Below are 23279 nucleotides of genomic sequence, written 5' to 3'. Positions count from 1 at the left end.
CCAGTTGCAGCATAACCTGGACTAAGCGTGATTATGTTGGGAACCACAATGACCCAGGCCAATACCCCTCAATCCTGTTAACCTTGCTATACCAGTCCAAAGACCATTGAAGATACAGCATAGGTAGATAGGGCAGTCCCAGCCTACACAGTCCTTCATTTTAACTCAAGCATTGCAGTCCTAACTACATACCTATGACTCTTTTTTTCTGTAATCTCTCCAATGCAATCACATCCTTCCTAGAGTACAGTGACTAGAACTGCACAAGATAATCTAGGTGCAGTCTCACCAACATCCTACAGAACATCCCAACTCTGGTACTCAACACCCTGTCTGATGAAGGCAAACGTGATAAAGTATCTACCTATGTCACAGCTTTCAGGGAATTATGTACCTGCATCCTTAGGTCTCTCTGTTCTGCAACACTCCTTAGAGATCTGTTCTTTACTGTACAAGTCTGGCCCTAGTAAACCACAGCACTGCAGAACAATGCTATTACTGCACAAGCTTCGATTCTGCTGCTGTCTGTAAGAAGTATATACATCATCCTCATGTCTGCATGGGTTTCCTCCCACAGTCCAAAGATGTACAGGTTATTAGATTAATTGATCACATGGACTTGCTGGGCCAGAAGGGCCTGTTAATGTGCAGTATCTCTAAATAAAAATAAATAGGTAACATGATTGAACGTGTTGGCCTTCATTATTTACTTATTTATTCTACTTGTTTATTGAGATACAGTGCAGAACAGGCCCTTCCCTTCAAGCCATGCCACCCAGCAACCCCCGATTTTACTCTAGTTTCATCACAGGACAATTTACAATGACCAATTACTCTACCAATCAGTAGGTCATTAGATTGTGGGGGGAAAGGGAGCAACCGCAGAAACCCATGTAGTCATGGGGAGAATGTACAACTCCTTACAGACAACAGTGGGAATTGAACCCAGGATGCTGGTACTGTAAAACGTTGTGCTAACCACTACACTACCGTACCATCCCTCAAATATAAGCATTGAACACAAGAGAAAAGAAGGTTATACTCCAACATTATAAAACATTGCTCTGACCTCATCTGGAGTACTGAATGCAGTTCTGGTCACTAAACTATTGGGAGGCCATGATAGCACCGGAGAGGAAGAAAAGAACCTCCATTATAAGGTATTTCTCTGACCTCATCTGGAGTACTGAATGCAGTTCTGGTCACCACACTATAAGGGAGCTGTGATAGCACCAGAGATGGTACAGAGCAGACTCACGGATGATATCTAGGATGAAGCAATGAATGAGATCTATAAAATATATCTGAGAACTATAGACTGGTGGGTCTCACACTAGTTGTAGGGAAATTGCTGGAGAAAATTCTTAAGGATAGGATATATGAGCATTTGGAAACCCATGGCCTTTTTAGGAAGAACCAGCATAGCTCTGCGTGTGGCAGGTTGTGCCTTACTAACTCAATTCGGTTCTTTGACAAGGTGACAAAGAGACTGCTAAGGGTAGAGTAGTGGATGTTGTCTACATAGATTTTAGTAAAGCGTTTGACAAAGTCATGGGAGGCTAATCCAGAAGATTGAGATGCACGGGATCCACAGCAAATTGGCTATTTGGATGCAGAACTGGCTTGCACATAGAAGGCAGAGGGTAGTGGTTGAAGGGACTTGTTTGAGCTGAATGTCTGTAATTAGTCGTGTTCCGCTGGGATCTGTGCTGAGACCCCTGCTGACTGTGATGTATATAAATGAACTGGATGAAAATGTAGATGGGTCTGTTGGTAAATTTGCGGATGATACAAAGATTGTTGGAGTTGTGGATAGCGTAAAGGACTAGCAAAGAATACAGCACGATATAGATTGGTTGCAGATATGGGCTGAGAATTGGCAAATAACTGTGAAGTATTGCATCTTGGTAGGGCAAATACAAAGAGACAGTACACTGTTAAGGGCAAGGTCCTTAACAGTTTTGCTGAGCAGAGAGATCTTGGGATCCAAGTTCACAGTTCTGTGAAAGTGGCTACACAGGACGATAGGGTGGTCAAGGCGGCTTATGGAATGCTTGCTTTCATCAGACAAGGCATTGAGTTAAAAAATCAGGAGAGAATGCTACTCTGGTTATAAACTCTGGTTAGGCCACATCTGGAGTTTGCCATACATTTCTGGTCGTCCCACTATATGAAGAATGCTGAGGCTTTGGAGAGGGTACAGAAGAGGTTTACCAGGATGCTCCCTGGTTTAGAGGGCACACGTTATCACAAGAGGCTGAAAAAACTTGGATTCTTTTCTCCGGAGCATTGGAGGCTGAGGGGAGATCTGAAAGAGGTTTACAAGATTATAACAGGCATAGACAAAGAGTATCTGTTTCCCAGGGTTGAAATGTCTAATAGAGAGGGCATGCATTGAAGATGAGGAGAGGTAGATTCAAAGGGGACGTGAGGGGTAAGGTTTTTACTCAGAGAGTCATGGATACCTGGTACAGTGGTAAAGGCTAATACACTGGAAGCTTTTAAGAGATAGGCACATGGATACAAGGAGGATGGAGGGATGTGAACATAGTGTAGATAGGAGGGATTAGTGTTTGCACATTTTTGATTTGCTTGTATGGCACAGGCCTGTGGGCGAAATGGCCTGTTCCTATGCTATGTTCTATGTAGTATGGAATGAGCCCTTCTGGCCCAAAGAAACAATCCACCCAGCAACCCATTTATTTAACCCTAGCCTAATCACAGGACAAATTACAATGACCAATTAACCAACAAATCATTACATCTTTGGAATGTGTGAGGAAACCACAGAATCCAGAGAAAACCCATGCAGTCACAGGGAGAATGTACAGGCAGCAGTGCAATTGAACTCCGAACTCCGGAATGACCCGAGTTGTAATACTGTTACGCAAACCACTATGCGTAAACTTTTCCTCTCGAGGATGATTTCAATGAGGCCTGAAGACATTTTTATAAATGTGCAAAGACATGGCCTGGTGCACTGACCCAAGTTAAAAACAACTCTCTTCCCTCCACTACCACAACAGCCCAGTTTACATTTCAGCTTTGGCAATGTGCTGATTAATCAATATTGCATCTTATTTTACTAATGATCCATATCTGATCCAGATAAATGGGCTTAACTAAGTAAGTGCATGCTAGGAGGTGGGATTAATTACAGATACATGCACACTGAATGGTATGGACGGGAGGGGGGATCGAACAGCCTTTCAATGCCTTATGACTGCAAAATTACCTTCGTCGCTGAAAATGCTAACTATTTCCCGCTTCCTTTGTGTTTTTCCCAGTGCTGTGCTTCTATTAACCGGCTCATCCTGATCTTCATCCATAGTTTACATTCAAACACGTGGTACCTGCAAAAAAATAACACAGAGCTTTAGCAACTAACAATCAGCAGAGGAACTAACCCCTTCATGGTGAGTCCCAAACCCGGCTGTGAAAGGAGGAGGGTTGGGTATGAACTCCCCATGGACAATCCCAAACCCGGCTGTGAAAGGAGGAGGGTTGGGTATGAACTCCCCATGGACAATCCCAAACCCGGCTGTGAAAGGAGGAGGGTTGGGTATGAACTCCCCATGGACAGTCCCAAACCCGGCTGTGAAAGGAGGAGGGTTGGGTATGAACTCCCCATGGACAGTCCCAAACCCGGCTGTGAAAGGAGGAGGGTTGGGTATGAACTCCCCATGGACAGTCCCAAACCCGGCTGTGAAAGGAGGAGGGTTGGGTATGAACTCCCCATGGACAGTCCCAAACCCGGCTGTGAAAGGAGGAGGAACGGGTATGAACCCCCCATGGACAGTCCCAAACCCGGCTGTGAAAGGAGGAGGGTTGGGTATGAACTCCCCATGGACAGTCCCAAACCCGGCTGTGAAAGGAGGAGGAACGGGTATGAACTCCCCATGGACAGTCCCAATTGGGTATGAACTCCCCATGGACAGTCCCAAACCCGGTTGTGAAAGGAGGAGGAACGGGTATGAACTCCCCATGGACAGTCCCAAACCCAGCTGTGAAAGGAGGAGAAACGGGTATGAACTCCCCATGGACAGTCCCAAACCCGGCTGTGAAAGGAGGAGGGTTGGGTATGAACTCCCCATGGACAGTCCCAAACCCAGCTGTGAAAGGAGGAGGAACGGGTATGAACTCCCCATGGACAGTCCCAAACCCGGCTGTGAAAGGAGGAGGAACGGGTATGAACTCCCCATGGACAGTCCCAAACCCGGCTGTGAAAGGAGGAGGGTTGGGTATGAACTCCCCATGGACAGTCCCAAACTCGGCTGTAAAAGGAGGGTTGGGTATGGGGTTAGCAAACCATCCTATAAAAACCCAGAGCTACAGAAACAGCAACAGAAGCTCCAAAGCCGTCATCCCTGGGAGGAGGAGGAGAAGATGGGCTACACCTTGGATAACTTGAAAGACTAGGCAATGACAGGGAGCTGCTGTTGGCAACCTACAGTAAGTAACCAAACTAAAAGATGCTGGTAAAGCCGGCACGACTCCAATTGGATAAAACCGAAAACTCCTGTTTGGTCCTGATGAAGTCTCAAACCTGAACTGCTAACCTGGGATTTCTTCCCAAGATGCTGCCTGACCTGCTGAGTCTTTCTAAAATTCTTGTTTTCAGGTTTATATTTCCAGCATCTGCAGTTTTTTTTTATTATCCAAGCATATTGCACCCTTCAGATCTCAAGAGCAAATATAATAATTTCATATAAATTGCTCAGATGTATCTGAATAGACCAGCTGAGGTTATGTCTCTGTTTTATTCAATCAGATTCTCTCCACAGATGCTGCTGAGCTTGGCCTGTGTTCTCCTTTCACTTCAGGTGTCAGCACACCTCTAACCTGCATTCCACAACCTTGAGATCACATTGTTCTGTCCTTTCTCTCTCCTCTCTCATCCCCCCTGCCATCTCTCCCCCCTCCCCTCTGTCCCTCTCTCCATCCCTACAACCTGTCTTGCTTATCTTCTTTCATTATATTTGCCAGACTGTTCTATAAATAGCAGGATCACGTCCGCAAGCCTGGCCTCACTCCACCGTAGATATTCCCTCTGTACAATTCCCCATCTCTACAATTATTTTCTGTGTCCCAGTTCTTCAGAACGAACATTAACAATTTCCTCACCCACAGATATTAACTGAAATTCAGAATTTCTTACATTCCTATTGCAGCAGATTTCTGCTGTTGCATTTTTTGAAAATAATATACCGGTAAATGAATTTTAGTTTATGTGGAGAAAATGCTGCCTCGTTTAGTTTTACGAGGAGCACACTGAGACTGATGCAGGCAGGATGTCTATATAGACTTTAATAAGGTCCTGCATAGCAGTCAGATCTAAAAGCTTAAGGCATATGGGATCCAATGCAGGTTGGTTACAAAAGAAGTCAGAACACAGCTATAGAAAACTTAAGTTTGACTTTGTTTATTCATTGTGTGTCACGTCGTATGACGTAGGCGATCATGGTCTTTCCCTAACCATGACTGTTTTTGACAAATTTTTCTACATTGCCTTCTTCCAAGCAGAGTCTTTACAAGAAAGGTGACTTGAGCCATTATCAATACTCTTCAGAGATTGTCTCGCATTACCAGGACTTGGGATGTGCACCGGTTGTTCATACGATCATCCACCACCTGCTCCTGTGGCTTCATATAACCCTGATCAAGGGGACTAAGCACATGCTACACCTTGCCCAAGGATGACCGGTAGGCTAGCAAAGGAAAGGAGTGCCTTAGTGGTTACAAAGATGTTGAAGTCGATTGTTAAGGATGTGGTTCTGGGCTACTTGGAGTCACATAGCAAAACAGGTCATAGCATGGTTACCTCAAGGGAAGATCCTGCCTGACAAATCTGTTGGAATTCTTTGAAGAAATAACAAGCAGGATAGACAAAGGAGAGTCAGTGGATGTTGTGTACTTCAATTTTCAGAAGGCCTTTGACAAAATGCTGCACATGAGGCTGCTTAACAAGTTAAAAGCCCATGGTATTAAAGGAAGGATACTAGCATGCATAGAGCATTGTCTGATTGGCAAGAGGCAAAGACTGGGAATAAAGGGAGCCTTTTCTAGTTGGATACTTTTTACGTTAGATTTCAATGATTTGGATGACAGAATTGATGGTTTTGTGGCCAAGTTTGTGGATGATACAAAGATAAGTAGAGAGGCAGGTAGTTTTGAGGAAGCAGAGAAGCTACATAAGGATTTAGACAGATTAAGAGAATGGGCAAAGAAAAGGCAGATGAAATACAGTGTCAGTAAGTATATGATCGTGCACTTTGGTAGAAGGAATAAATGGAGAGAAAATTCAAAAATCTGAGGTGCGAAGGGACTTGGGAGTCCTCGTGCAGGATTCCCTGAAGGTTAATTTGCAGGTTGAATCTGTGGGTAAGGAAGGCAAATGCAATTGTAACATGTTGTAAGGTTTCACTGCTAATGTAATGGCTTCTCTGTAATGTTCCACTGCTGAGGTAATGGTTTCTCTGTAGCAGCAATGTTTGGGTTATGACTAGAGATAACGGGGCATGCTAGCCAATGACCGGGATGTTGTTTTTTCTTGTGTGTCTGAGAGCTGGGATTTTGCGGTCTTTTGCTGGGGAGAGATGAGGAGAGAAGATGCGAATGGAGAGAGTTGGTAGACCTCGGACAGAGTGGACTTGGAGTGAGGGTCCAAAGGTCAGCGACGACTGGAGGAGGTCGATGGTGGACGAACAGCCTTATCAGTGAGTTCCAACGTTGCACATTAGACTGTTTCATGAGAATGGGTCCTTTTTTTTTGTTTTCTTTACTAACCATATAGTCAAATTAAGAATTATAAAGCTGAATCAGTTAACCGCTCGGGACCTGTATATGCTGGAATTCAGTGGAATGATGGGTGACCTCATTAAAACCTATTGAATGTTGAAAAGCCTCGATAGAGTGGATATGGAAAGGATATTTCCTATGGTGGGGGAGTCTAAGACCAGAAATCAAAATCTCAGAATGGAGGTACACCCTTTTTAGAATGGAGATGAGGAATTTATTTTGCTGGAGAGTGGTGAATCTGTGGAATTCATTGGCACAGGCGGCTGTGGATGCCAAATCATTGAGTATATTTAAGGCAAAGGTTGATAAATTAGTCAGGGCATGAAGGTATATGGGGAGAAGGCAGGAGATTGGGGCTGAGGGGGAAATGAATCAGCCATGATGAAATGGCAGAATGAAATGATTTGGAGTATACATGAAATTCTGGTCACCCCCATAGTAAGAAGGATGTGGTGGAGAAGAGGGTGACCAGGATGCTGCTTGGATTAGAGGTTATGAGCAATCATGAAAGGTTGGATAAACTTACATTGGAGAGAATACTTGGACGTTTTTAAAATGATGACAGGAATAGTTTGTTAGAATCTTTTTGCCAGGGTACAAATGTGAAACACCAAGGGACAGGTCTTTAAGGATAGAGTTGTGGCGTGGGTGGGGGAGGCAGTGGAGTTTAAAGGCCATGTGAAGGACAAGTTTTCTATGTAGAGTGGGTTACGAGATTTAGCTTTGGAAGGATGCAGTTTGGTGGAGTTGAAGTGGCTGTCAGACAGACATACGAATATGAAGGGAATGGAGGATAATGGCTGATACACAGGAGGAACACACAGTCTAAATTGACAACACACAAAATGCTGGAGGGAAATGAACAACTGACACTTTAAGCCTAGGCCCTTCTTCTGACTGGAAAGAAAGAGGGCAGGGAGAGGGAGGAGGGGGGAAGGGTACAAGATGGTGGGTGGTACACAAGTTCAGGTGAGGGGGAAGGTGAGGTGCAGGGCTGAAAGGGAACGATGTGAGAACCTGGACGATAGGTGGAAGAGACAAAAGGCTGAAGAAGAAAAACTCTGCAAGGAGACAAAGAGACAAAGGATAAATATAAAGATGGGGTAACCAGAGGGATTGATGAGCAGGTCATGACAGCAGGGGAGAAGAGAGAGGAGGTGAAGGAACCACAGAAATGAAGGAAAATAAGGGACGGGGGGCGGGGGAAAAGGTAAACAAACTGAAGTCACGACTGGAAGTACCAGCAGGTCGGAGACTTTTCACTTAGGCCCTCCACTGATCAGGATCGACCATGAATGTTGCATCCTAGCTGTCTACGTGATTAGACAAGTGAGGGCAGTACGATATGGAGAGAAAGCTGATGCCCATTTAGCAGACTCTCCCTCTCCATGCAGTTAATGAACACAAAGGAACGGCAGAGGCCACTGCAGATTGGTGTCACTTGAGTTGCCAGCCAGCGTTGAGCTCAACTTAAAACAGCATAAGGGACTCCAGCTCCAGATATTTCCTCGGGGTTTACTCCTGAAGCCTCCCGCATGAGTGGGTATAGCCGCAAGGCAGCAGAGGTTTGAGATCAGAGTTTTCCTTCTCCTAGGTGAGCTACCGACCACAGCTATGAGCCCCATCCGCCAGAGTAACTGGTTTTAAGGTGCCAGTATCCCATGTTTGCCCCTCCTGTCAGTAGAAATGGTTCCACGGTGATTAGTAGCTAAGCCACACGTGAAGGCCAGGAGCTGATGGTTGTCAGAGGCTATCTGAGACACTCACCATTGGGAATATTTAATAGGTAGTAGGAGATTCTCCCCACTACCACTCCAGCTATGACATCCATGAAGAACAGAGACAGAATACGAGCTGTTGCTCCTCCATCCTGCATCTGGCCTCATCGTGACAATAGAGGAGACCGTGGACAGTCATGTCGGTGTAAGAACGTGAAGTGGAGTTAAAACACTGGTTTTTGTGACACATGAAGCAGATATTCAACAAAACCGATCCTTGATCAGTGGGAAGTGAGTTCCCCACCATGTTGTATTCCATCGCTCTACTGTACTCTTCTTCAGCCCTTTGTGTTCCTTACCTATTACCTCTCAGCTCCTCACATTATTCCCTGTTCTCCCCCCTCCCCACCCTCACCCTCTCGCCTGGATTCACCTATTGTTTGTGCTCACCCCCTGCCCCCGGAAGTATTTTATTCTGCTTTCTGCCTCCTTCCTTTCCAATCCTGATGAACTGTTCATGTCCCTCCACAGATGCTGCCTGACCCACTAAGTTCCTGCAGCATTGTATGTGTGTATTAATTCTGAGTTACGAATCTGTTCAATCATTCATTTTCACTACCTTTTCAAGACTGCATTCTAGGCCATAATTTTTTTATGTAACAGTCTTCTTTCTCCTGTGGTCAATCAACTTGAACTTGTGTACTCTTGTTCCTGAACCTACTGCACAGAAACAGTTTATGTATCCTACCAAAATCATTCAAGATAATTGTCTCTAATTTGTAAACACAAGGAAATCTGCAGATGCTGGAAATTCAAACAACACACACAAAATGCTGGTGGAACACAGCAGGCCAGGCAGCATCTAGAAGGAGAAGCACTGTCGACGTTTCGAGCCAAGACCCTTCGTCAGGACTAACTGAAAGGAGAGATACTAAGAGATTTGAAAGTAGTGGGGGGAGAGGGAAATGTGAAATGATAGGAGAAGACCAGAGGGGGTGGGATGAAGCTCAGAGCTGGAAAGATGATTGGCGAAAGTGATACAGAGCTAGAGAAGGGAAAGAATCATGGGATGGTAGGCCTTGGGAGAAAGTAAGGGGGGGGGGGGGGGCACCAGAGGGAGATGGAGGACAGGCAGGGTGATAGGCAGAGAGAGAGAAAAAAAAACAAACAACTAAATATGTCAGGGATGGGGTAAGAAGAGAAGGAGGGGCATTAACAGAAGTTAGAGAAGTCAATGTTCATGCCATCAGGTTGGAGGCTACCCAGCCGGTATATAAGGTGTTGTTCCTCCAACCTGAGTGTGGATTCATTTTGACAGTAGAGGAGGCCATGGATAGACATATCAGAATGGGAATGGGACGTCGAATTAAAATGTGTGGCCACTGGGAGATCCTGCTTTCTCTGGCGGACCGAGCGTAGGTGTTCAGCGAAACTGTCTCCCAGTCTGTGTCGGGTCTCACCAATATATAAAAGTCCACACCGGGAGCACCGGACACAGTATACCACACCAGCCGACTTACAGGTGAAGTGTCACCTCACCTGGAAGGACTGTCTGGGGCCTTGAATGGTGTCTTTAATTTGTGTTCTTTATTTAGAGATACAGCACAGTAATAGGCCCTTCCAGCCCAACGGGCCTGTGCTGCCAAATTACATCCATGTGACCAAATAACCTATTAACCCATTCAACTTTGAAATGTGGGAAGAAACCAGATCACCCAGAAGAAACCTACGTAGTCACTGGGAGAATGTACAAACTCCTTAAAAGCAGTGGCAGAATTGAACCCAGATCGCTGAGTGTGTGCCTTTAAGCTTCCGTACCTCCTACCTGATGGTAACAGTGAGAAAAAGGGCTTGCCCTGGGTCCTGGAGGTCCTTAATAATGGACGCTGCCTTTCTGAGACACTGCTCCTTGAAGATGTCCTGGGTACTTTGTAGGCTAGTACCCAAGATGGAGCTGACTAAATTTACAACCCTCTGCAGCTTCTTTCGGTCCTGTGCAGTAGACCCTCCATACCCCCACCCATACTAGAGAGTGATGCAGTCTGTCAGAATGTTCCCCAAGGTACACCTATAGAAGTTTCTGAGTGTATTTCTTGACATACTAAATTTCTTCAAACTCCTAATAAAATATAGCTGCTGCCTTGCCTTCTTTATAACTGCATCGATATGTGTGGGACCAGGTTTGTTCCTCAGAGATCTTGACACTCAGGAACGTGAAGCTGCTCACACTCTCCACTTCTGATCCCACTATGAGGATTGGTATGTGTTCCTTCGTCTTACCCTTCCTGAAGTCCACAATCAGCTCTTTTCTCTTACTGACATTGTGCCAGGTTGTTATTGCTGTGACACCACTCCACTAGTTGGCATATCTCACTCCTGTATGCCAAGTCCTATATATTAATAAAGTCTATAAACTACCCTGAGATTCGTTTTCTAGGGGGCATTCATTGTCAAATACGAGAAATGTAATAGAATCATTTTAAGACCACACCCAACAGGAGAGACAACCAACCAATGTGCAAACGACAACAAACTGTGTGGACCTGTTGAGACCGTAAGCAAATTGGAGTGGATCCAATTGACTTCTCAGGCTGTATACTTAACTGAACACAATGCTGTAAGTGTAGTTGCACCAACAACTTATATAACTGCAACAGAATGTCCCAACTCCGAAACCTGAAGCCCTGACTGAAGGAGGCTAGCATGCTAAAAGTCTCTGCAACAGCCTGTCTACTTGCACACCAGCTTTCAGTGCACAGTGCACTTGTACTCCCAGCTCCCTCTGTTTCACAATACTCGTCAGTGCCCTAACAATCACTGTTTAGGACCTCTTCTCTTCTCCTCACCCACCTATCAACACTCCCCTGATGCCTCTCCACCTTCCCATTCTCCCATGGCTCACTTTCCTCTATCAGTTTCTTTTACAAGTCCTTTACCACTTCCACCTATCACCTCCAGCTTCTTACTTCATCCCCCCTTCACCACACCCCTGGCTTCACCCATATCCTGCCAGCTTGTCCTCCTTCCGCAACCCACCACCTTCCTATTCAGGCATCTTATTTCTTCCTTTCCAGTCCTGATGAAGGGTCTCAGCCCAAAATGTTGAGTGCTTATTCCTCTCCATAAATGCTGCCTGACCTGAGTTCCTCTGGATTTCAAGCATCTGCAGAATCTTTTGTACTGCTGAGTAGGAATATGGATCCTTCTAATGGCAGGCTGTGACTATGGGGTACTGCAGAGATCAGTACTTGATACTTCCTCATGACGAAATAGAAGGCTATTCAGCTCATCTAGTCTATCCCAGCTCTGAGAAATCCTGTTCCTCATATTTTTTCTCTAATTCTCTCACACATACTCATTAGTTTCCCCAATTCTCCACCAACCACATACATCGGAGGTCACTTACAGTGGGCAAGATGCAAAAGCCTGAAAGCACATACCACCAAGGACAGCTTCTACTCTGTTGTTATAAGACTTCTGAATAGTTCCCCAGTATGATAAGTTGGACTCTTAAAGTCACAACCTACCGCATTATGATCTTGCACTTTATTGCACTGCACTTTCTCAGAAGCTGGTACACTTTATTCAGCAAGGTTATAGTTTTCCTTGTTCTACCTCTATGCATTGCTCCAAGAGGACACAGCCTTGTCTATCCAGGATTGGAAGCCTGCACGTCTCAGTGACCCAGAGGGCCCTGCTGGCTAGAGACAGGGCTTCATGCTTTGGCTCCTGTGTGGGTCACTTATGCCAAATACGTCAGTAGAGGCCAGACTAAGAATGGTCCACCAGTCCTCCAGGTTCGGGGGCTCAGCTCAAGGCTAACAACCCTGACTGATCAAACAAATTTACTATGGAAGAAGCAATGAAGAATCCTTCTACATCTGAGTGCTATAGTATTCCTGGGTCTCCACGGGACTTGCATGACTGACAGTTGTGAAAACCAAGAGGAAGTTACTGACATGAAGAAAGCCCTGAACACCGCCAGAGATGAAGGACCTTCATTGCTGACCTAAATGCCACACCTCTACACATTATTTAACAACTCCATCTATTTAGCGATACAGTGTATTCCAGCTCTTTGAATCACACCCCCTGCAACCCCGATTAACCCAAACTTAATCACGCGACAATTTACAATGGCCCAGCAGGTCTTCAGACTGTGGTAGGAATCCACAGCGTCCAGGGAAAACCCTCACATTCCAAGTGGAGGATGTACAGGAAAACCTTACAGAACTGTGTCAGAATTGAACTCAGAAATCCGGGATGCCCTGAGCTGGAACTGCACTAACCGCTATGCTATCACAGAGCCCAATACATAATGGTGTGTGAACTGTATGCAGGACAAGCTTTCCACTGAATCTCGGTACACGTGGAGTCTGGAGACACACACCCAATGTTTCAGGAATAGCTTCTGCCCCAGCCATAAGATTTCTGAATAGACAATAAACCCCTGAACACTTTTTTCATTAGAATTTTTATCCCTCCCTTTTCGCTCTACTTACATATATACACACACTTATTGTAACTTATAGTTTTTATTACTATTCATTGCACTGTACTGCTGCTACAAAACAGCTAATTTCATGACATACAGTATGTCAGTGATATTAAACCTAATTCAGATTCTGATATGGACAAAATTTCCCCATCCAATGTAGATGATAAATAGTTTTGGTTAAAGAATCACCACATCTTTATCATCTACATTGGATGGGGAATCAACCTTGCTCATGATACTAAACTGAGTAGGAATGCCATTAGTGATGTGGAGACAGGAATGCTTCTCAGGGACATGGTGAAGCTGTGTAAGTGGAAACAACATGACAGATAGAGCAGTGAGGAAAATGTCAATCACAGAGTAATACAGCACAGAAACAGGCCAATCAGCCCAACTGGTCCATACTAACCACATTATCTTCCCTGTTGATCCTAGTTGCCCACATTGGGCCCACAACCCTCCAAGCCCCTCCTCTCCACGTATCTTTCTAAATGCCTCTCGTATGATGCAATTGTACCCACCTCAACCACTTCCTTTGGCAGCTCACTCCGGGTACCCACTACCCCCTGCGTAAAGTGGCCTCAAAATTTCTCCTTTTTCTTCTGTCTAGAAAAGACTATGACTGTCACCTTACTCTTATTCCACATGATCTTATAAACTTCTACGAGGTCACCCCTCATTCTCCTGTGCTCCAGGGAATATGATCCAGTGTGGTCAATCTCCCCCTATTACTCAAGCCCTCTAGTCCACATCACCCCTCATTCTCCTGTAAGTCACGTCCTCATTCTCCTTTACTACAGAGAATAAGATCCACTGTACACAATACTCCGTTTGCAGCCTCACCAACTTCAACATAATGTCCCAACTCCGAAACTCGGATGTCCTGACTGATGAAGGCCAGCATGCTAAACATCATCTTCACCAGCCTGTCTGCTTGCACGGCCACTTTCAATGAACTGTGCACTTGTACTCCCAGCTCCCTCTGTTCCACAACACTCCTCAGTGAGCTGACATTCACTTGTACTCCCAGCTCCCTCTGTTCCACAACACTCCTCAGTGAGCTGACATTCACTTGTACTCCCAGCTCCCTCTGTTCCACAACACTCCTCAGTGAGCTGACATTCACTTGTACTCCCAGCTCCCTCTGTTCCACGACACTCCTCAGTGAGCTGACATTCACTTGTACTCCCAGCTCCCTCTGTTCCACGACACTCCTCAGTGAGCTGACATTCACTTGTACTCCCAGCTCCCTCTGTTCCACGACACCCCTCAGTGAGCTGACATTCACTTGTACTCCCAGCTCCCTCTGTTCCACGACAGTCCTCAGTGAGCTGACATTCACTTGTACTCCCAGCTCCCTCTGTTCCACGACACCCCTCAGTGAGCTGACATTCACTTGTACTCCCAGCTCCCTCTGTTCCACGACACTCCTCAGTGAGCTGACATTCACTTGTACTCCCAGCTCCCTCTGTTCCACAACACTCCTCAGTGAGCTGACATTCACTTGTACTCCCAGCTCCCTCTGTTCCACAACAGTCCTCAGTGAGCTGACATTCACTTGTACTCCCAGCTCCCTCTGTTCCACGACAGTCCTCAGTGAGCTGACATACACTTGTACTCCCAGCTCCCTCTGTTCCACGACAGTCCTCAGTGAGCTGACATTCACTTGTACTCCCAGCTCCCTCTGTTCCACAACACTCCTCAGTGAGCTGACATTCACTGTATAGGTCCCAGCCTCGTTTGACTATCCAAAATGCATCTCACACTTATCACAGTTGAAATCCATTTGCCATTCCTCAGCCATCTTCCTAACTGATCAAGATCTCTGTGTAATCATTGTAACCAGCTTCACTACCAACAAGACCCCCTAATTTAGTATCATTAGCAAATGTGTTCTGTTTTTTAAGAAAAGGTCTAAAAATAAACTAAATTATAGCTGGTGAGCCTTATATCAATGGTGGAAAGTTATTGGAAAGTATTCTAAGGGACTGGACTACAGGTATTTAGATAGACATGGACTGATAAAGGATAGTCAGCATGGCTTCATTCAGGACAGGTCATGTCTAACCAACCTTAAGAGAGTTTTTTGAGGAAGTTACCAGTAAAGTTGAAGAAGGCAGAGAATGGCTACATGGACTTCAGCAAGGCACTCGACGAGACCTCGCAGGGAGATTGGTCAAGAAGGTTGAATTGTTGGTATTCAAGGTGAGGTGGTAAATTGCATTAGACATTGGCTTTGTGGGAGTAGTAGGAGATGACTCATTCTCTGACTGATGGCCTGTAACTAGTGGTGCGCCGCATGGATCAGTGCTGGGTCTGTTTTTGTTTGTCACTGATATTAATGAGTTAGATGATAATGTGGTGAACTGGATCAGCAAATTTGTGGACGACAGCAAGATGTAGTGAACAGTGAGGAAGACTATCAGAGCTTGCAGCAGGATCTAGACCAGCTAGAAAAATGGGCTGAAAATGGCAAATGGAATTTAATGCAGACAAGCGTGAGGTGTTGCACTTCAGTGGACCAACCAGGGTAGGTCTAACACAGTGAGCGGTAGGAGTATGGTAGAACAAATCAATCTGGGATTACAGGTACATAATTCATTGAAAGTGGCATCAGAGGTTGATAGGATCATGGTTTAACCTGAAGGACCTTGTCAAAGGCCTTACTGATGTCCATATAAACAATATTAAATATATAATATTTAATTGTATATATAAATATATACATACAATATATAAACAATATTGGGTGAGACCCTTCATCAGTCGACTGCACTCCTCTCCATAGACGCTGCCTGGCCCGCTGAGTTCCTCCAGCATGGTGTGTGCATTGATTAGTTTTTGTTGTACTGCAGATCATGGTCTTTATTGGGGGCTTTGCTGTTGCAGGCTTGGTGGGTGGAGGGTGCTGATGCTTTTTTGCAGAAATGGGTGGGGGGGGGAGGGTCATTGCTTTGCTGCTGCTGGTGCATGGGGGGGGCTTTGGGGTTCAAACGTTTTAACTGTCACTCATTCTTTGGACCACTCTTGTGTTTTCATGGATGTGAAGAACAAGAATTTCAGGATGTATATTGCATACATTTCTCTGATATTAAACTGAACTACTGAAATTTCCTCACCTAAAGAGTACTCGAATGTTGGAATTAACCCAGTTGGCTATGGAGGCTCAGTTATTTTCTGTATTCAAATGGTAGACAGAGATTTCTGGGTCTTGGAGGTAAAAGATCAACCATGATCTTGAAAAAAATGAATGAGGAGACCCGAGGGGCCAGATGGCCTGCTGCTACTGGTATTCATATTGGTTTATTATTGTCACAGGTACGAAGATACAGTGAAAAGCTCGCACTGCGTACTGTTCAGACACATCAAATCATTAGACAGTGCACTGAGGTAGTCATAGAAAAGTACAGCACAGAAACAGGCTCTTGGCCCATCCAGTCCATGCCAAGGCAATTAAACTGCCTGCTCCCACTGACCTGCACCGGTACCATAGCCTTCCATATCCCTACCATCCATGTACCTACCCAAACTTCTCAAACGTTGAAATTGAGCTTGAATGCACTTGTCTGGCAGCTCATTCCACACTCTCACAGCCCTCTGAGTGAAGACATTTCCTCTCATGTTCCCCTTAAACTTTTCACCATGATCTCTGGTTGTAGTCCCACCCAACCTCAGTGGAAAAAGCCTGCTTGCATTTACCCTATCCATACCCCTCATAATTTTGTACACCTCTATCAAATCTCCTCTCAATCTTCTATGTTCCAAGGAATAAAGTCCTAACCTATTCAATCTTTCCTTATAGCTCAGGTCCTCCAGACCCAGCAACATTCTTGTAAATGTTCTCTGTCCTCTTTCAATCTTATTTACACCTTTCCTGTACGTAGGTGACCAAAGCTGCACACAACACTCAATTTACGCCTCACCAATGTCTTATAGAATTACAACATAATATCCCATCTCCTATAGTCAATGCTTTTAATTTATGAAGGCCAATGTACGTAAAGCTTTCTTTTTGACCCTATCTATCTGTGAAATACACACAAGATGCTGAAGGAACTCAGCAGGGAAGGCAGCATATATGGAAAAGAGTACAGTCAACGTTTCAGGCTGAGACCCTCCATCAGGACTGGAGAAAAAAAGATGAGAAGTCAGAGTATGAAGGTAGGGGAGGAGGAGGAAGAAATACAAGGTGATAGGTGAATTCAGGGGAGGGATGGTGAAGTAAATGAATAAAGGGCTGGAGAAGGGGGAGGAAATCTGATAGAAGACAGAAGCCCTTGGAAGAAAGGAAAGAGGAGGAGCACCAGAGGGAGGTGATAGGCAGATAAGGAGATAAGGTGAGAGAGGGAAATGGGATGGGGGAATGGTGAATGGGGGGCGGAGGACAGCTCTTGATCTTTTCAATGATTTCAAGTTTCTTGGCCCTAGTCATCTTATTTTCACTATGGACATCTAGTCCCTATACGTCTCCATCCCTCATCTGGAAGGCCTTAAAGCTCTCTGTTTTTTTCTGGACAGTAGACCTCTCCATCAGAACTCTCCTCTGTACAGCGGAACTTACCCTCACTCTCAAAAATTTATCCTTCAGCTCCTCCCACTTCCTTCAAACAAAAGGTGTAACCATGGGCACGCACATGGGTCCTAGCTATGCCTGCCTTTTTGTTGGCTATGTGGAACAGTCTACACTGCTGTCACTCCTTAACTTTTCCTACGCTACATCAATGACTGCATTGGTGCTGCTTTCTGCACACATGCGGAGCTCATCAACTTCACCTCCAACTTCCACCCTGCCCTCAAACTTACCTGGTCCATTTCAAACATCTCCCTCCACTTTCTCTATCTCTGGAGACAGCTTACCTACTTTTTTTTATTAATCAAAATATACTTTATTCAAAAGTAAAATTATGTACAGTAAACCATTCAATGTCTCTCAATCCTTTACAAATGTTTCCATTATGGTCTTTACATTTCCACACTTTTTACCACCCACGTGGCACTCTGTTGTTTCATATTTACATTCCATTGTTGAGAGGTAAACTCCCCGCCACCCTACCCCTCAACTCACACGGGAGAAGAACTCTAAACTGTGGTCCTTCCTCACCTGGCCCTTGCAGTGGCTGCACCAAGTTTCAGTGCATCCCTCAGCATGTATTCCTGCAGCCGAGAATGTGCCAGTGGGCAGCATTCCCCCACGGACATCTCCATGTACTGGTAAACCATCAAGTTTCGGGCCGACCAAAGAGCATCTTTCACCGAGTTGATGATCTGCCAGCAGCACCAGAAGTTGGTCTCCGTGTACGTCCCCGGGAACAGCCCGTAGATCAGAGAGTCCTCTGTTACGCAGCTGCTGGGGATGAATCTCAACACTGTCCCTTCCATCCTCCTCCACACCTTCTCTGCGAACCCACAGTATGCAAAGATGTGGGTTACTGGCTCCTCCTCACTGCAGTCCTCCCGTGGGCAGCGGGGTGTGGAGACCACGTCCCGAGCGTACAGGAGGGATCTGACTGGGAGGACCCCTCTCACCGCCAGTCAGGCAAGGTCTTGGTGCCTGTTGTTGGGGTCTGGCGATGAGGTATTTTGCCAGATGAACTGGACAGTCTGCTCAGGGAACCACCCCACTGTGTCCATCACATCCTTCTCCTGCAGTGCCTGCAGGACATTATGTGCCGACCACTGCCCGATGGCCCTGTGGTCAAAGGCGTTGACCTGGAAGAACTTCTTTTACTTACTGATGTCTTTTATAAGCCCACTGACTCTGACAGCTACCTGAACTATATCTCTTCCCACCTTCTGATGTCTGTCCATGGCCTCCTCTACCTTTGCAATGAGCCATACTCAGGTTGGAGGAACAACACCTTATATTCCGTCTGGGTAGCCTTCAACATAATGGCATGAACATCGATTTCTCAAATTTCCGGTAATGCCCCCCACCACCATTCCCCATCCCCCTTTCCCTCTCTCACTTTATCTCTTTGCCTGCCTGTCACTTCCCCTCTGATGCTCCTCCCCCTTTTTCTTCCATGGCCTTCTGTATGTCCCTATTATATTTCCCAGTCTCCAGCCCTGTATCTTTCAACAACAATGAATTTTCCAGCTCTTTACTTCACCCCTCCTCCGGTTTCACCTATCACCTACTAACTTGTATTTCTGCCTCCCCTCTCCCACCTTCTTATTCCAACTTCTCATCTTTTTTTCTCCAGTCCTGATGAAGATTCTCCGCCCGAAACATCGAATGCACTCTTTTCCATAGATACTACCTGACCTGCTGAGTTCCTCCAGCATTTTGTGTGTGTTGCTTGGATTTCCAGAATCTGCAGATTTTATTGTTTGTGATTAGATTATCTACCTGTGACACCACTTTCACCAAATTATGGCCCTGTATTCCCATATCCTTTTGTTCTACCACAGTCCTCAGTGCCCTACCATTCACTGTGTAAGACCTACCCTGGTTGGTCCTATTGAAGTGCAACATCTCACACTTGTTTGCATTAAACTAATTCTGCCATTTATCAGCCCATTTTTCCAGCTGATCCAGATCCCTCTCCATACCATGATAGCCTTCCTCACTGTCCACCACACCCCCAATCTGGGTGTCATCCGCAAATTTGCTGATCCAGTTAACCACATTATCATCCAGATCATTGATATAGATGGCAAACAACAACAGACCCAGCACCAGTCCCTGTGGCACAACATTAGTCACAGGCCTCCAGTCAGAGGCAACCATCTACTAACTCTGACTTCTCCCACAAAGCCAATGTTTAATCCAGTTTACTACCAGTTGTCAGTTGGTACTGAACTCAACATAGGTGGAACAAGATAAAAAAAAACAACGTAGGATAAATTGTAAAAGTTACAGAGAAAGTGCAGTGCAGGGAAATGATAAAGTGCAAGATCTTAACAAGGTGTTAAGGTGAGGTCTTTCTGTACAAGAGGTCTGTTTATATTTGATATATGAGATACAGCCACAACAGTGGTTTTGACTGATTCTTTAGTTACCAGCAATTTTCAAAGGGGAAGTGGATACTATAGGACCATAAGATATAGGAGCAGAATTAGGCCATTCAGCCAATTGAGTCTGTTCCACCATTCAATCATGGCTGATTTATTATCCCTTTGTAAGACCAGAAGACATAGGAGCAGAATTAGACGTGGAGTCTGTTTCACCTTTTGATCACAGTTGATTTGTTTTCCCTCTATAAGACCACAATACAAGCAAAATAATTTTCTGCACTAGTTTCACAAACAGCCAGCACAGATTCCTTTTAAACTGCAAGATTTTGAACATAAAATGAGGCTCTCCATTGTCTATGTATATACAAGCCAATAACACAAATCAGTACAGTATGAAAAGCAAGCTGTTGCCCATGCAGAAGGCTCCCCCTCTCCACACAGCTGATGAATCCAAAGCAATGGCAAAGATTGATACAGTCTGGCACCAGCAACATTGCAGGAATTGCCAGTCAGCATTGAATTCAAAGTAGGACTGCCTTAGGGACTCCAGCTCCAGATTTTCCATCAGGGTTCACTCCTGGTCTTCGCCATGAGGTGGGTATCGCTGAGGTTTGAGATCAGAGTTTTCCCTCTCCTAGATGAGCTGCCAACCATGGATGACAAGTCCCATTTGCTCAGAGCAACTGGTTTTAAGGCACCAGTAGCGCACCTTTGCCCCTTTTCCTGTCACTAGAAATGGATCCACCGGGTTTTGTAGCTAAACCACACATGAAAGCCAGGAGCTGGACTTAATTGTCAGAGGCTATTTGAGACGCATGACATTGGAAGCATTTAATAGACAACGGAAGCTCTTCTGCCCTCAGCTATGACAACCTTCAGGAACATCACCTGATCTAAGTCAGTGATAATAAATCTGGTCCTAATTTTGATTCTGAAGGACTGTACGTTGCATTATACAGAATATACAATGATTGAATCAGGCCATTCAGCCAACCTGTGCAGTCCCTCCTGTTGGCCCCTTGCCCTCATCTGCCTAATTACTGTTCCCTCTGGAAAAATCGTCCACATGAAAGTTATCAGTTGCAATGCAGGGATAGGCTTCAAGTAGGTCAATGTGGAACTCCGTAAATAAGAACATAAGATACAGGAGTAGAATTAGGCCATTCGGCTCATTGACTCCACCATCCCATCATGGCTGATTTATTATTCCTCTCAATCCCATTCTCCTGCCTTCTCCCCATAACCTTTGACACACTTACTAATCAAGAACCTATCAACCTCCAATATAAATATACCCAATGACTTGGTCCCCAGAGCCATCTGTGGCAATGAATTCCACAACTTCATCACCCATTGGCTAAAGAAATTCCTTCTAATCTCTGCTCTAAATGGACATAGCTCTATTGTGAGGTTGTGCCCCTAGTCATAGACTCCCCCACTAAAAGAAACATCCTCTCCACAGCCACTCTATCTAGACATTTCAATATTAGATAGGTTTCAATGAAATCTACTTCATTTTTCTAAACTCTGACAAGTACAGGCCCAGAGCCACCAAAAACCCCTCATACCTTAACCCTTTCACTTCCAGGATCATTCTTGTGGACCTCCTCGGACCCTCTCCAATGCCAGCACATCTTTTCTTAACAGCACACACAAAATGCTGGAGGAACTCAGCCAGTTTCAGCCCAAAACGTTGACTGTACTCTTTTCCTAGATGCTGCCTGGCCTGCTGAGTTCCTCCAGAATTTTGTGTGTGTTGCTCAGATTTCCAGCATCTGCAGATTTTCTCTTGTTTGTGATTGGATATCTTTTTTTAGATAAGAGGCCCAAAACTGCTCACCATACTCCAAGTGTGGTCACCAATACCTTTTCAGACAGTGCCCCATAATATTCTTACAGAAACATATAAAAATATGAAAGATATAGATAAGACAGAAGCAAGAAAGTTGTTTCCACTTGTAAGTGAGACTAGAACTAGGCGACATGGCCTCAAGATTCGGGGGAATAGATTTAAGGCAGATGAGGAGAAACTGCTTTACCAGAGAGTCGTGAATCTGTGGAATTCTCTGCCCGTAGAAGCTACGTTTTAAAATATCTAAGACACAGTTAGCTAGATTTTTGATTCACAGGGGAAGTAAGGGTTCTGGGGTGAAGGCAAGTAGGTGGAGCTGAGTCCACGGTCAGATCAGCCATGATCAGATTGAATGGCCAAGCAAGCTGGATGGATCAGATGGCAGACTCCTGTTCCTGTTTCTTATGGAAATAAACTGCCCTCATACAGGAGTGTGCCAGTTGTGTGTACAGCCCCCTCCGTAAAGACTGTGAACTGAACTGTGGGTGAACAAGTCAGGGACGGTTTGCCTGGGGCCTGGAACTGCAGCTTTAGCCGTGCCTGGGGCCTTGCCTGAAGCCTGGACCTAGAGCCAGGGCTGTGCTTTGGGCCGTGCTTGGGATCCGATACGGATTCTCCTTCCCTCGGTTTCTCATCGACCCCGGGTCCGGCCTGCGGACGGAGCCCAGCTCCCCCACAGGCGCTGCTGTGAGCGCGTCCACTTTATCACCCAGGCGGTGTAGGCCGCAGGCTACGCCGCGACTCCAGCAGCGTCCCAGCACCGCTCCGCTCCCAACCCCAATTCCCGAGTTTCTACCTCGCCCGCTCACACTCACCTCTCGCCGCTCCGGGTCCAGCGTCCCGAGTCCAAGCGCTCCCGGGCCTCTTGGTCCGGCTGTCAAACCCTCACGACCCTTACCGAACGCAGTACCGAACAGGGCCGCCGGAGAGACCCGAGCCTATCCGAGTCCATCCGACCGGGGTCGCCGAAGAGAGCCGAGCCCGTCCGAACAAGGCCGACTGAGAGAGCCGAGTCTATCCGAGCGGGGCCTCTTGGTCCGGCTGTCAAACCGTCACGACTCGTACCGAACAGGGCCCATGCCCAGCCGAGTCTATCCGTGCGGGGCCCCCAAAGTGAGCCGAGCCTATCCGAACAAGGCCGACGGAGAGAACCGAACCTGTCCGAACAGGGCCGACGAAGAGAGCCGAAGCTTTCCGAACAGGGCCGACGAAGAGAGCCGAGCCTGTCCGAACAGGGCAGCCGGAGGGAGCCGAGCGATGGACGGCCTGTATTTGACCTGGATACGGATGAGAATGATAATGGAAAGGTTGAGCACCTCAAGTTCCTGGACGTCAACATCCCAGATAATCTATCCTGAGCCCAACACATTGATCACAAAAAACCTCCAATGCCATTTCAAAGTGTGCTGATGCACCCCACCCCCTTCTCTCTTGCTGCCGCCAGGAAGAAGGTACA

The 23279-nt window shown here is 45.9% G+C and overlaps 1 protein-coding gene across 2 annotated transcripts in view; it reads right to left on the bottom strand.

The window, feature by feature from the left end:
- The window catches only part of phrf1 (PHD and ring finger domains 1), a 179922-nt gene extending 157130 nt beyond the window's left edge, over nucleotides 1-22792 (bottom strand). The window contains exons 1-2 of one of the 2 annotated variants that reach the window (XM_073049972.1): nucleotides 22639-22792; nucleotides 3236-3353 (exon numbers count right to left, since the gene is read on the bottom strand). In XM_073049972.1, coding sequence (XP_072906073.1) covers nucleotides 3236-3329 — 94 coding nt within the window. In that variant the 5' untranslated portion in view covers nucleotides 3330-3353; nucleotides 22639-22792. Of the gene's footprint in view, nucleotides 1-3235; nucleotides 3354-22638 lie in introns of those variants that run through there. The other variant, XM_073049973.1, reaches the window with a different exon arrangement.
- Between the last annotated feature and the right edge of the window lie 487 nt (nucleotides 22793-23279).

The sequence above is a fragment of the Hemitrygon akajei genome, chromosome 6 (genome assembly GCF_048418815.1).
Source record: "Hemitrygon akajei chromosome 6, sHemAka1.3, whole genome shotgun sequence".
NCBI lineage: Eukaryota > Metazoa > Chordata > Chondrichthyes > Myliobatiformes > Dasyatidae > Hemitrygon > Hemitrygon akajei.
The sequence above is the reverse complement of the archived record's forward strand: the minus strand, read 5'-3'. Positions and strand labels throughout refer to the sequence as shown.